We start from the raw sequence: 14,144 nt of genomic DNA on the forward strand, positions 1-14,144 counted from the left end.
CTTATTATTATGGAGGTATTGATCTTTTGCTCAATGCTTTTATTTGTATGTGATTCGCTTTGAGCAAGGAGTATGCTACTTGTGAACATATTCTCAATTAGATTGGTTTGCTGATGTAAATAGTCACCAGCTTATTTAACAATATTCCTAGTTATTATTGTCTTTTTTGTTTTTCTGTAACCATTCTTAATTTGAAATTACAGGTTATGATGGGCCTATTAACGAGTGGGATGACTACTCCAGATATGTAAATCCAGATGGAGTGGAGATGTCCCCTGTGAGTTATTTTGCTTGCTCGTATTTTGCTTTTAACGAAGATGTGTGCTTTTTGATTGTAGCCATATTTGAACAGTCTATCTTCTATATCTTTTCTCATTACTAATATCTCTTGCAATTCTTAGGAGTTGGTTTTGATGTTCAAGTTGAATTGTTTGTTGACAGGGAGTTTACGGGGAAAATGGGTCACTCATGTATCACCATGGTTACGGATATGCACCTTATGGTCCATACTCCCCTGCAGGTTCCCCAGTGCCTACCATGGGTCATGATGGTCAGCTGTATGGACCCCAACACTACCAGTATCCTGCTCCTTATTATCAACCACCAACCCCCCCTAGTGGGCCTTATACTCCTAACCAGCCCCCTGTTCCTCAAGGAGATGTTTCAACCTCTGTTGCTTCTGAGCAGGTGCCTTTGCCAGTAGAAACAGCCAAGGGAAATAGTAATGGAATTGCGAATGGGAATGCAGATGGAAATAATGCATCAGGACCATTAAGACCCAGCTACCAAAATTCATCTTTGAATGCCAATGGCTCGTATTCGAGGGGTGTCTTGCCGGGTGGCATCCCTGCTTCTGGTTATCAGGACCCTAGATTTGGTTTCGATGGTATGCGATTGCCTGCTCCATGGTTGGATGGCCCAGTTTTTTCTGATGGGCAGCCTAGACCTGTTACAAGCAGCTCCATTTCTTCAACTGTATCGCATATCGGTAATGTTCCTTCTGGGAGGAATCCGAATCTTCGCCCTGTTCCCCATCTTATGGTACGTGTATATGTGGCCTATTTAACTTTAGCACAAAGTCTAAGATTTATTGTTTGTGTAATACTCTCTCTTGTTTGTTTTGTTAGTTTCATTACTGAATGAACTGGCTTCATCAAGCATGCACTACGTTTATAGTTATTACTCCTTTCTAATTTAAACTATTTGCAGGGTTTGCACCACCCGAGACCCACATCTGGCATGAACCCTGCTACAGGATTCATGAACAGGATGTACCCCAACAACAGGATGTATGGTAGTAATACTATTCGAAGTGGTACAGGTTTTGGATCAAATGGTTATGACTCCAGGGCAAATGGGCGTGGGTGGTTGGCTGTTGATAACAAGTACAAAAACAGAGGACGGGGAAATGGTTTCCTTGGTTATGGAAATGAGAATATGGATGGTTTGAATGAATTGAACAGGGGACCAAGAGCCAAAGGCTTTAAGAACCAAAAGGGGTTTGTACCTATCACATTAGCAGTTAAGGGGCAAAACCTCCCCTCAAATGGGGATAATATTGAGAAGGACAAGGAAAATTCGAGTCTGATTCCAGATGGGGAACAGTATAATCGCACAGACTTCCCGGAGAAGTATTCAAATGCGAAGTTCTTTATTATTAAATCATATAGTGAGGATGATGTCCACAAGAGCATAAAGTATGGTGTGTGGGCTAGCACGCCCAATGGCAACAAGAAGTTGGATGCTGGCTACCAGGAGGCTCAGGAGAAGTCTGGTGGCTGTCCTGTATTTTTGTTCTTCTCGGTGAGAGATAATCCTGTTGATTGGTTTTTTAACTTCGCCCTTTCTCAGAGTTGCATGGTTTTCACCAACCATTTTAACTTTTTTCCAGGTCAATACCAGTGGGCAGTTTGTTGGACTTGCAGAGATGGTGGGCCCAGTTGATTTCAACAAGAATGTGGAGCACTGGCAACAAGACAAGTGGAATGGTTGTTTCCCTGTGAAGTGGCATATCGTAAAGGATGTACCCAATGGTTTATTGAAGCACATCACCCTTGAAAACAATGAGAACAAGCCTGTGACCAACAGTAGGGACACTCAGGAGGTGGGGTACCTGTTGAATCATTATTAGTGCAATTTTATGCTATTTACTGGTGGGGTTCATTAACAAGGTTACTGGTGGTTGCAGGTCAAGTTTGATCAGGGGCTTCAATTGCTTAAAATATTCAAGGATCATTCTAGCAAGACATGCATCCTTGATGATTTTGGGTTCTATGAGGCTCGTCAAAAGACAATGCAGGAAAAAAGGGCTAAGCAACAGCAGTTTCAGAAACAGGTAAAGCATATCTTGCCCTCGTTTCTTCTCTCATTAATGAAGCTGTGCCTCTGTTACAGTTTTCCAAATCTCCTGATGCATATGATAGTTCTGCTTAACTGATTTGCACTGCTGATGTAGGTTTGGGATGGGAAGTCGACTCATATTGCTACCTCTGATGAAAAAGATAAAGAAACGGCTAATGGAAAACCAAGACTACAGCTGGTGGCCTCATCTATGCCTAAGGAACCGGTTGTGGTGGCAGCTTCAGCAGTTATTCAGTCAAATGGTGAACACAAGATGTCTGAAGAAAATGAGTCAGTTGCCGGAGCTGGAGATGCCCCAAAGGGTGCTAAGCCAGCTGTGACAGAGAAAAGGGTTGTAGCTAATGGGGTGGCAAATGGATGCTAGTTTTACATGGACTTGATTCCCTCACCGAAGTGGTAGTTGCTGGGGTTGCTTTAGAAAATTGGGTCAGAAGTTTTGCTGCCTTAGATTAGCATTCAGAAGTGAAAACCCCGACATTCCAAGACTTTGGGTCTCCAAGTGGATCTGGCTTACTAAAAGTCAATAAAATGTAGATGAGAGATGGTTATGCCTCCTTAGATTTTTCCTAGTTGTAGTGAGGTTCAATACCGTCTCAGGTGTCTCTGAATATTTGAGTCTTTCTTCTGGCCTTTTTTTTTTTTTTTTTTCCTTTTTACCATTATGACATCTGCCTGTGGCATTTAGGATTTGATGGGTTCGTTTCTATAGATAGTGGGTAGCTCCTAACAGTAAGTCTCCCGGGGGTTTTGGAATTTTCTTTAGCGCTTCATTAAATGTTTTTTACTTCATCACCCCTATTTCTTCTTTGGTTTTTCATCCTGTAAATCTGCTTTGTATCTGTAGAAGGACCAGTTATCAGGTGGCATAGTTCTAAAGAGTTGGAAGAGCATGAAGAGTTTCTGTTTTTATATTTTAGTTCAACAAAGAGTAATGATTCAACTGTCTTCTGATTTCTTCAAGTTTAGAATCTTGGTTTTTTTCCCTTGGAAATTATTTGAATATTCCCAGTTGCATCCCTAAATGTGCTCCACAACTTTATTATTTGGCAACCCGAGGAGGGAGAGAGAGAGAGAATCTAATATCATGAACTAAAGAGGCAACTAGGGATTAGTTTGGTGAAAATCGAACATAAAACTAGAATAGTTGGGAAGAATTTTGGTTAGGCATGATACTTTCTTTGCATGTAGAGCCTGTAAGGCAACTAGACCCCTGGTAAGGCATTGACAATGTTTTTGCTCTTGGGTGTAAGGGAAATAATTATAAAGTGTATCAAATTAAGCAAAATCAGATCAAGATTAAAATATTAACTTTTATAGGCATTTGTTTTTTTTATCATAAGTGTGTAGATAACTTCCTAGCAGTACAACTCTGTTTATTAAATTATTCTTCTTTCTTTTTTATAAGAAATAAAAGGTAAAAATTAGATTTGAAAAGGGAAGAAGAACGCCACCTTGACCTGGTTTACTGGTTGCATGGTCCCTGCACTACTGTGGGGTCAATGAGGGGGACATGCAGAGGCCTCAACCGGGAGATTTTCTTGTTTTTTCTCTTTCCCATTTTCTAGGGAATCGGCAGGTACAGAGAAGGTAAAATGCTAGGTTTTTTTTTTTTTTTTTTTAAGGAGCTGGATACAAACATAAGGAAAGCCTTACCACGCCTCTCCTGACCCCCAATCTCCAAATCCCCAGGTGAAGTCAAATTTTAAATCCAAACCTAATTAAAAGAAAGACTTCTGATCCGAGGAATTATTTAACAATCAACCAAGGGAGCGCAGCTCACGGGATCTTTATCACCTCCAGTTTGCTGACCGGCCCAGTTCCCCAGTTCCTCTAACAAAGGGGGGCTGAAATGACCTCTCTACCCATGCCCAAATATCGTGCCCGGGTGGGGTCCACCATCCCCCTATTAGAGGAACTAGGGAACTGGGCCGGTCAGCAAACTGGAGGTGATAATTTTCCGCAGCTCACGTTCACGGACCGAGAACGGTTCACAGCCGTGAAGATGGAATCCACTCTGTGGGATCCACATGGAGTAAATTCCATCTTCACGGCTGTGAGCCGTTCACGTGAGCCCAGTCCCAGCCAAGGCCCTTTCTATTTGCATTGCTGGCACCTTTAGATGTGGCATCTTCCGTCAAGGTAATGGTGATGTTGGATTTGGGCTAAAATTTTACAGGTAGGGAGGAGACTCTACACCAAATTTGGGTCATTGAGTGCCAAGCTAAGCCAATGGTTGCGCTGCCACCAAAAATCAGGACTAGTGGGTACTGGGTCCTACCAGCCAGGGTTAGGATTGAGCTTATCTGCGGTTTGGGGTTGAGCTGCTATCATGCTGCGTTCAATTCACAGGTCGCCACATAAATTTCATACCGATTCAATGATTGATAGATCAACTCCTCGATGATGGCCTGATATTTTTGAATTTTGAATTGAACTGTTCATTTTTACCACCTGAGTTATGAGTTAAGCCTGTTAAGGTAAGAAATAACGTGGTTATTTGTTTTACAGCCGGGAAAGGAAAAAAAAAAAGGCCAACCCTTTATTCAAGGTCAGTGGGGAAATACAGGGTTAGATCCCACAGGTGAAGGAACTAGGAGAGAATAAAGAGGTGTGGCGAAGATGAATAGTCTCTTTCTAAAACAAGAAAAAAGTCTACGCGTATTTGAAACCATAACATCTTTCATCCGAGTCGCCCCTGCAAGATCGTACAGCCCAGACACAGACACAGTGAGGCACGCAATGATCGCTTTACCTCTACTTGAACAAGACATTTGAACAGGGGCAAAGCGATCACTGCACGCCTCACTGTGTCTAGGCTGCAAGATCCTACCGGACAGCTCGACAGTAGAGGATCTGGATTGATCGCGCCCTCCCCCCTTGGGTTCATTCACTCATTGGAATTGCCCACCTTATGTTTTTCACTGTTATTCAGACACTGGACACACGCAGATACTCTCTCTCTCCCTCTGTGTGTGTGTTGTGTGGGTGTGTGAATCAAAATTTCAAAAGGAAGATCATGATTGCCCATGGTGGGACCCTCATGAGTCATGCGGCAGACAAGAACAATACACATTACACTAAAAGAGGCAGTCAATCATGCCGCCGCAGCCTCATCCCACCCTCACCACTACAACAATGTCGTGCATTTGCTGCTTAATCTCCGGCTCTAATGGATGGGATATGTCCCTTAATAATATCAACATCTCTTCAATCCCCTTGTAACTTGTAACCCCATTCTAAATACCTTGTGGCTTTCTTAATTTATAAATAAATATCTTGATGATATCTGCCATCATCTTTAATTAGGTCTACCACTTTAGATGAACAACTGCTACCCTATTATATATATATAATCACAGATGCGCCATCTTTTTCTCAATTACATGGAGAGCTTATTCTGTAAGGAATTGAAGAGATCGAGAATTATTCAGACAACCAAACCAAAAGTAGTGTCCTCTACTACTACTAAGTCTACTATACATGGTTAATTTCTAGAGTTTTAAAAGCTCTGGAATTGTTAGATTATAGAATTGAGAGAATGACTGAATGGGAAAATGCAGACCTACCCATTTGATAAGGGTTAGTGAAACAATTGGGTAACCTAAGAAAAGGTTTCTTCTATTCTTGCAAGTAATTAGGTAACCTAAGTACCCAAGCTTAAGCTACCACCCTCTCCTCTCCTCTCCTCTCCTCTCCTTTCCTCCTAAGAAATATGTATGTGTAATTTCAGAAAGAGGAATAAAACCTTATTGCTAATTAAGGCTTTTACCTTTTTGTGGTTCTCAAATGAATTGTGATTTAGGTCCCAACAACCAGCAAAAGTATTTCCACTTTATACGCTCAAACTGCCACGTACCCACGGCTCCTAAAAATGACAATTCTCCTAGTTTAATTAATGGAATAATATTTTTTTTTTCTCTCTCTCTCTCTCTCTCTCTCTCAAGTGAAGAGTGTCAAAGTACTTCACGCAAAACCCACCCACTTTCCCTACACTTCTATTTTTTTGGGTACTAGGTATCCTTCATTTAAACAAATACTAATAAAAAATAAATAAAAAAAACCACCAATCTAATGCTAAGTAATATATATAAGTTATGGGGAGGGTTCTTATAAGGGCAGTGTAATTAAGAAGGAATTTGTATGCTACATCAATGAGGATCTAGAGAATGGTAGCAATCATATGGGATTTACATGGGGCCACATGTTTAGAAAAAGAGAGTGTGTGTTAATGAGTATCCCACTGTTTATTATATGAGAAAAGTATAATGGAATCTGCACGTACAAGGGGCAGTGGATATGTTTCCTTTTCCCAAAAGTTATATGTGAACTTGGGTTTGGGTGTTTTTAATTTGAAAACATCAGGATATTGATGAACCAAACATCCTACAAAGAGTAGACTGGTGGAACAAGATTAATTTGGTCAACCCATATATATTTGATGCTTGAGAAAGTTTAGGCTGTGTGTTCGGTATGCATTCTCGAATAGATTGTGGATCTATAACACATTTTGAAACCTGATTCGATGAAACATTCTGAAACCTGATTCTTCTTTATTTTCTCACTTCATCAGAATAAGTTCTTGCAAGACTCAATGAGAATCTATTCCAAGAATGCATATCAAACATAGACTTAATTTGTGTTGAATTGAGTTGAGTTGTCTTCTAAGATGTAGAGAAGTACAAATAAGGTGATTCTACACTATTGATATGTCCATAGAATTTCTGTCCCTTCCAGTTGGCAAAGCCAGGGTACTCGTTGAGAACCAGTAATCCAAAAGAATCTTAAAACTGTTTTCCATTTCCCTGCGACTTTTGGGGATGGAAGAATGATAAATCACGTGCATGCGGCAGACATATCTTATCTCTTCAAAGGGAGCCAGCTAGCTAGGAAGGGTTTTTTTTGTTTTTTGTTTTTTGTTTTGTTTGGGGGGAGAGAGAGAGAGAGAGAGAGACCCACTATCAATAATGATTCTTTTTGGACTTAATTTCCTGCTTCAAATTGAGTCTGATAATAATATGATAATTACAGATGGAGATGGAGAAAGAAGAAATTAAAGATTCTATTAGTAGTAGTGCTACTATTACTAGTTACTACTCAGTATGAACAGAGGAGAGCAAAGACATCCTCATCTCCATCACTTTCTTGTGAGAGTTGGAGTGCTTATAGCTAACAAAGGTAGGGCTCTTGGCGGGCCGATACTCGGGCAGCAACCTGCCCGACTTGAACCTCACCCCACATGCATTGCACAGTGATTTGGGTCCTAAAGGACCTGCCCTCCACTGTGGTGTCCTTTGTGCCAGACAGTGGGTGCACCTCCTTGCAGGCTGCACAACCACATTCTCCCGTCTGCTTTCCTCTTCATCTCTTCTTCTTCTTCTTCTGCTGCTGCTGCTGCTACAGGTGTTGCTGTTGCTGTTGCCACTATTTTTCTCCTTCTTGGGCAGAATGAGTTCACTGTCCGCTAACCAATATGCTTGTTGGAGTAGAGGAGGATCTGAGGAGCTCAGATGAAGGGTTTGGTTTTGTGGGTCTGCTACTCCCATATGAGACCAATTGCTTAAAGGGGCTGCAATGGCTCTTTTCCTTTTGCTTCTGGCCTTGCCTGGTGGGATTACAAACTCTTGAAGAAATGGGTTATAGTGGTTTCTCTGTAAGGGCTTTGAGACTTGTGGAATTTGGTTGTTTTGGGTATTTTTAGGTGCTGGGATACAGTTCCCACTACTGGATAAGCTGTCCTCAACAAAGATTGAGAGCCATTCTAAGCCAACATCACCTTCCTGCATTTCAATAACAAATTTTTTTTTTAAGAAAAAAAAAAGGATAAACTATTCAATGGACGCATAGTTCTTACCAATTAATTAAAAATTCGTAAATATCTAAATATAGGACTATGGATTATCCATGGATTAATGCATTAAGAATAAACTCTCCTCATTAAAGAAACTCTGCCCCCCCTCCCCCCACCCCCCACCCCCCACCCCTCAGTCGGGTAAATCTCCATGTAACCATGCATGGTGAGGAAAGCTTGAGGAAGAACAAAAATTTAGTAAATAGGGACAAAGAGAAATGAGAAATAACTTGAAGAACAACAAAAAAAACCTCTGTTTAAATATATTTATTTATTTACCAAAAAAGAAAAAACTTGAAGAACCCGCAATTTTTTTTGCAGCTTTCATCCCACAATACAAAACTAAAAAACAAGAGAGAAGGGGGGGAAGGACAAACAAAAAAAAAAGGGTATAATCACCGTGTTTTCAGCCGGGAAAAAGTCGTCCAAAGAGCCAGAAAAACCCCCAAGCTTAGAGCAAGCCGGAGACATAACCTGTTCCGGCGGGAGTTCCGACTGCAAGTCACCGGAGACTGACACATTCCGATAGAAGTCCATAGCCAAGTATATTTAAGGTTGAACCAACCTAAAGGAGCTGAGAGCGAAAGAGAGAAGTTAAACAAGACACAAAGTTTATTTTATATCCCTTTTCTGCTCTTTATGGACTCGTTTCTGTCGGCAGAGAAAGCTAAAAACAGAAGAACCACACCACCCTACAACCCCCCACCCCCACACACAGTACACACTCTACAAAGCCCACAACCTTGTTTCTGTAATTTCCATTTCTTTCCATATTTATGGGTTTCAGCAAAAAGTTTCAATTTATTATCTGTTGGATTGGATATTCTTCTTGGGTGATAAAGGAGGAAGAAGAAATAAATGTTAAGAAGAGAGGGAGACATGGCCTGCTTTTGTGGGCCCCAGTAATTACCCATGAATTCAAACCTCTCCTTCCCTCCCACCCTCAACTGAAAGCTTGAATTCTTGCCTTTGTGTGTCCTAATTCCTACATTTACTACTTGCAGTCTTGCACAGTGGTAGAATTACTTGCACAGTTACATGTACAGTAAAGGGCTATAACAATCACAATATTTGAGGGTATAGCTATTTTTGATTCAGCCCAACTAAGATATGTCCATTAAAAGGGTATCTTTCTTTGCCAAGTGCCTAAAAGGCGCTGGCTGCCAATATATAAAGTGAGAAAAATAGAGAAGAACCGGGTTTTTTAATCTATTCCAAGAATGTATACCAAACACAGCCTAAAATCACGGCTACAGACTGCAATGTCTTTCCATGAATCAAAAGGAGTGCTAATGGTCTAATAGGCAATATGGTATCTTTCTTCTCTTATTGTACTGTTTTTTTATCTCTTTCTCCTGAATAAATTTGATTTCCTCATTTTAGGTGCTGACTACTGTTCTGTGTGTGTTATTGTGTAGTGTATGTTAGGTTACGAATCTCTGCTTTTTAATTCACTTTCAGTTATCTTGTATGGTGGCTTTGTTGAATTGCTTAAGACTCAAGCTTCAATTTGAGGTTAAGCATTCAAAAACATAAACTTCCAAATGGTGAGATGGTGTTCATTGTTCGAGGAAACGGATCAGAATCGGTTGATCCCGATTCCAATTCCAATTTCCATTCTTACTGAATTTTAAGGATTCAAGTCGATACTCAACCGAGTCCAACTGAATCAGAATCAGAATCAGAATCAATGGAGGCTGATCCTGTTGACAAGTTAGCTTACTTGAACCATGGATGCATCAAGCTAACAAGCTTAGGCTAAGCAGAAAAGCTCTCCACAAGAATATAGTCCAAGATGGAAATGAATACTTTCACCAAAATAGAATAGATAGGTTTTCTTATGCAAGGCACCACCTATAACGTCCCCTTCTTTCTTGTAAAAGATGAAACGAGGATTTCATTCCCTCTCTCTCCATATGCATTGCAGCCACTCCCTAATATAAACTCATGCATTATTTAAAATTTGTGGCAAATTTTTTTAACTGAAAATTTTCTTTTTCAGTTGCATTTGTTTCCATATAGAATATAATTTTCTGCAAAATTGGATTTAGAGTGGAAATTTTATATCAAAACAAACAGGCTTAGTGTTTTTTAGTTGGAAGAAAACAAACCCAAACAATTCCTCTTCACTTGCAAGGGCATAATCAAAGAAGAGGTGGAAACAAAGTTTTTGCAAGCCTCTTGTATTTCAGAATAATCAAACATTCTCTCTCTTTTATTTTCTCAGGTTTTTATGTGAAATTGGTGTATAATGTTCATGTTGCTAGAAAGATTTAATGGGTCATTAATAGTCAAGCTAGCTTCCTTTAAAGAGTAAAAAGAATATAGATGTTTCTTAAAAGATAAAAATATAACATGTAATTGGATAATTAGGTTGTCCAGTGAAAATTATGTCATTATTTTTCTTCCTCATGAAACATAATTATACTGCATTTTCTATTTTATTTTATTTTAATTTTTGAACTATGTTTTTGGTGAAAATGATAATCTTCTATGTTAGTACAATGATGCACCATTGTGACATCATTGCGTAAGGAAATCCACTTTGGTTAAACTTTTTGTCCATTCAGAGAATTTGTGAATTTTGATAATACAACATTAATCTCAAAATATTGTAAACTTATTATATACAAGAAAAAGAGGTACAGGACATCAGAATTATAGGCCTGTACTTGTTTGTTTACTTGGACTTTAGAATTATAGTGCCCTATTTGTTTAAAATTTTTGTGATTGTGGCACCAGATTCCAAACTACTCTAAATTCATATCAGGAAGAAAAAAATCAAGTTTTTGGTACTCAAATTTATGCTGAAATTTCAAATAGCTAAAATCTACATGATTTTCCGATTTCCCCTGTTTAACAGTATCCTGCAGACTAATTAACTTACAGAGTTTCAGAAACTTTTAGCAAAATTTAGAACTATATTATTGAGTGGAGGGGTTACTTTCAAGACCAAGTGGTTGAAATGCAAAAAGGATTTTTTTTACATAACTAGTAGTCATGGGGAACAACCTTGCCCCCTTTTTTCCCCTTTATTCTTGAACCATGAACCTCTTTTGATACAAGACAGTCTTAGCAACAAGTAAGTTCAGTGTCTTTTTTTTTTTTAAATATAAAAAAAGAAGCCAGAGTTTAGTTTCCTTGAGTCTTTCTCTTCAGGTGTAAGTAAATGCCTGCAATCAATGGCAATTTGGTTGTTCTGGGAGTCCTCACTCACTTTATCCATTACCTCCTCAGTTTGACTTTTCCATATCAAATCAGAATGCATCAAGTTAAAAAATCATAGAAGATTTTTCTTTTCACAAATAGCACTAAAGCCATAATGCATTAATGGGGCACCGCAAATCATAATGAGAACAGAATCAACGAAGAAATTCTTTTGTCTGAACACAATTTAAGAGACCCAAATTTTAGAACTGCATAAATATGAATATCATTGATTCTTGACTAGCACGTGAAAATCAAAATGAGTAACCTTTCCAGTGTCAGTTTGAAGCACTGATGAACAGATTTTAGGTACAAAGTAAAGGTTTAATGAGATTACAGTTCAACATCTTGTGCTTCAGTAAATATACAATGGGATGAAATTACAACATTTTGAGCTTCGGTAACTATACATGAACTGTATATGCATCCAGAAGACTAGCTAGAAGAATTTAGGCACTTTTAGGTCAGGCTGTGTCCAATATGTACAGAGTATAGATATGCACATTACAGCCATCATTGACGTCATGGCTCTGAAGTTGGCTTCGCTAGGTATTGACGCCACTCATCTGGTGTCCCATCTCTCATCCTCAGCATTTTTATAGCAGCAGTTGTCAAAGGTATCGCAAGTATGTCATATTCTTTTGGGGCCTGCAAGATAAAAAAAAAAGTACTTGTCCAATCCGCGGTGATGCAGTGCTTTCTTATCCTGTTGCCTAAGGTAATGATGCTGCAAAAAGGGAGAACAAGCAGATACCTTAGGGACCTTGTTCAGCTTCATGTTTGCCTCCTCCAAAGTCTTCTGACCTTTCCTTGAATTGCACTTCGCACAAGCTGTAACCTGCCGTAAGGAATAATTGCATCAATACAAGTATTCTTGCAAAAGGTTATTGCATTGGGTGAGAACATGAAAATGGGACAGTGCATAAGTTCACACACTTAAACACTCTTATAACAGACCTCACCCATCTAATAGGGTCCAATGGTTCAATATATGCAGTTGCAAACTACATGCCCAGAAAAGGAGGAAAGTCATCGATTCTTCTGTGTGTACAGGCATCCAATTTGTTCGAGTTTTTTTTTGGAATTCGTCTTTTCTTTGTTTGTATCACCGAGACACCCAAAGGGCCGGCCATATGTACCTCGGGATAACAGAAGCTGATTCGTCCATGCAAAAAATGCCTGGATTTCCCATAAAACCCCAAGTTTATTTTACAAGGACTCTACTATTATTCTGGGTCTCTGTGTTCTCTCATTTTGTGGGTGCAAATAACTTCTGGTTTGTCACCAATCCTGGAAACCTGTTGTACTTCACAGCAAGAGGATATCATGACTTAGAACCCAACCATTTCGATTAATACAAAGTCCAAGCAGAGATTTTCTATCCACCCCAAATACCCAAGAAGAGCAAAGGGGTAAACTCTTGGACAATTTACTGTTAAGAGTCAAACCACATATAACTTTACCAAATTAAAAGGGCATACCCAGTGCATGAGGCTCCTGCCACTGCGGGGTTTGGGGAGGGTCATAATGTAGGCAGCCTTACCCCCACTTTGCGGAGAGGCTGTTTCCTGACTCGAACCCACAACCACTTGGTCACAATGGAGCAACCTTACCGTTGCGCCGACATCTGCCCTCATACAACTTTACCAAATTGAGGGGGGGTAGAGGGGAAGGGGAAGAAAATCGAAAGATATCCTCTGAAGCATTTGAAAAAAGGACAAACGATTTTCTCGGTGGCAAAAACATACATATTCCTGGTGCATCTCCCAGAAGAAACGTTAACAGTTTTATGCCAACTTACCAGATTTTCCCAGTTCCATAGTCCACCCCGAGAAATTGGCAGGACATGGTCAACAGTCAAACTATCTCTTGAAGAACAATACCTGTTATAGAGGAGATAAACATGTTAACATATTGTCCTTAAATATATGCCTCTGATTTTACATGTTCCCATTCTATGTACCTGCTAAAATTGCCGGTCTGTTTTAAGCAGAGTAAAACTTCAAAAGAAGAGTCATCAATTGGATTTGTCAGTTCAGAAAATTGACAGGAGAAAAATGCACCAGACTGTTACATCAGGCAAGGAATACATGCTGTTTAGAGTCTCTTACGATTTTCATTTACGATAACTTGTGAAGAAAAGGATACAGATATTTTAATTCCAGTTTAGCTTTTAGAGACAAAATGATGAACATGAAAATACACATACTCATCAACTTATAAAAAAGAGAGAGAAAAAAATAATCATACTTTCACCTGCTTAAAGCTAAAATTAGGGGATCAAATATTTGTTAAAGTACACATTTTGGATAGAAGAACAAAAACAGAGTATATGATGCACAACTTTAGTAACAATAGTATTGAAAGTGGGGTGATGAAAAGTGATGATAGGGAGATACCGCAAAGTAGAATTTTGAATAGGGCGGATGAAGCGGTGACGTGTGTCCAAAGTGTTGGATGATCGATGTATTCCTTAAAACTAAAGAAAATTTTATAGAACAGTTCTACGATCAACAATGATATATGGAACTGAATGTTGGGCAATAAAGAAACAACATATAAATAGTGTAAAGAAATGAAGATATTGAGATGAATGAGTGGTAAAACTAGAAAAAATAAAATAACGACTAATCAAATTAGAGCTAATTTAGAAGTAGCTTTGATACATGATAAGTTGCAACAAAGTCATTTGAGGTGGCATGGACTTATGCAACAAATGCCTTTGGAA

The 14,144-nt window shown here is 39.2% G+C and overlaps 3 protein-coding genes across 3 annotated transcripts; 1 reads left to right on the forward strand and 2 right to left on the reverse strand.

The window, feature by feature from the left end:
* Positions 1-5: 5 nt before the first annotated feature.
* Positions 6-3,270, forward strand: LOC122648322 (YTH domain-containing protein ECT2-like; the record flags this gene model as incomplete). Its single annotated transcript, XM_043841553.1, has 7 exons — positions 6-15; positions 204-277; positions 442-1,041; positions 1,210-1,803; positions 1,892-2,104; positions 2,189-2,335; positions 2,456-3,270. Coding segments are annotated over 7 exons (1,908 nt in total), but the record flags the coding sequence as incomplete, so codon positions are not given.
* A 4,096-nt stretch (positions 3,271-7,366) lies between these two features.
* On the reverse strand, positions 7,367-8,924 carry LOC122648323 (GATA transcription factor 2-like). The gene is made up of 2 exons (XM_043841555.1): positions 8,609-8,924; positions 7,367-8,138 (listed from the first exon to the last, which is right to left on the reverse strand). Exons 1-2 carry the CDS (start codon positions 8,744-8,746, stop codon positions 7,452-7,454), a joined length of 825 nt encoding a protein of 274 aa, XP_043697490.1. The 5' UTR covers positions 8,747-8,924; the 3' UTR covers positions 7,367-7,451.
* A 2,799-nt stretch (positions 8,925-11,723) lies between these two features.
* On the reverse strand, positions 11,724-13,614 carry LOC122648324. The gene is made up of 4 exons (XM_043841556.1): positions 13,332-13,614; positions 13,218-13,301; positions 12,171-12,254; positions 11,724-12,064 (listed from the first exon to the last, which is right to left on the reverse strand). The coding sequence occupies exons 1-4, from the start codon at positions 13,368-13,370 to the stop codon at positions 11,939-11,941; spliced, it is 333 nt and encodes a 110-aa protein (XP_043697491.1). The 5' UTR covers positions 13,371-13,614; the 3' UTR covers positions 11,724-11,938.
* Positions 13,615-14,144: the final 530 nt, after the last annotated feature.

This window comes from Telopea speciosissima, unplaced genomic scaffold (genome assembly GCF_018873765.1).
Source record: "Telopea speciosissima isolate NSW1024214 ecotype Mountain lineage unplaced genomic scaffold, Tspe_v1 Tspe_v1.0783, whole genome shotgun sequence".
Taxonomy (NCBI): Eukaryota; Viridiplantae; Streptophyta; class Magnoliopsida; order Proteales; family Proteaceae; genus Telopea; species Telopea speciosissima.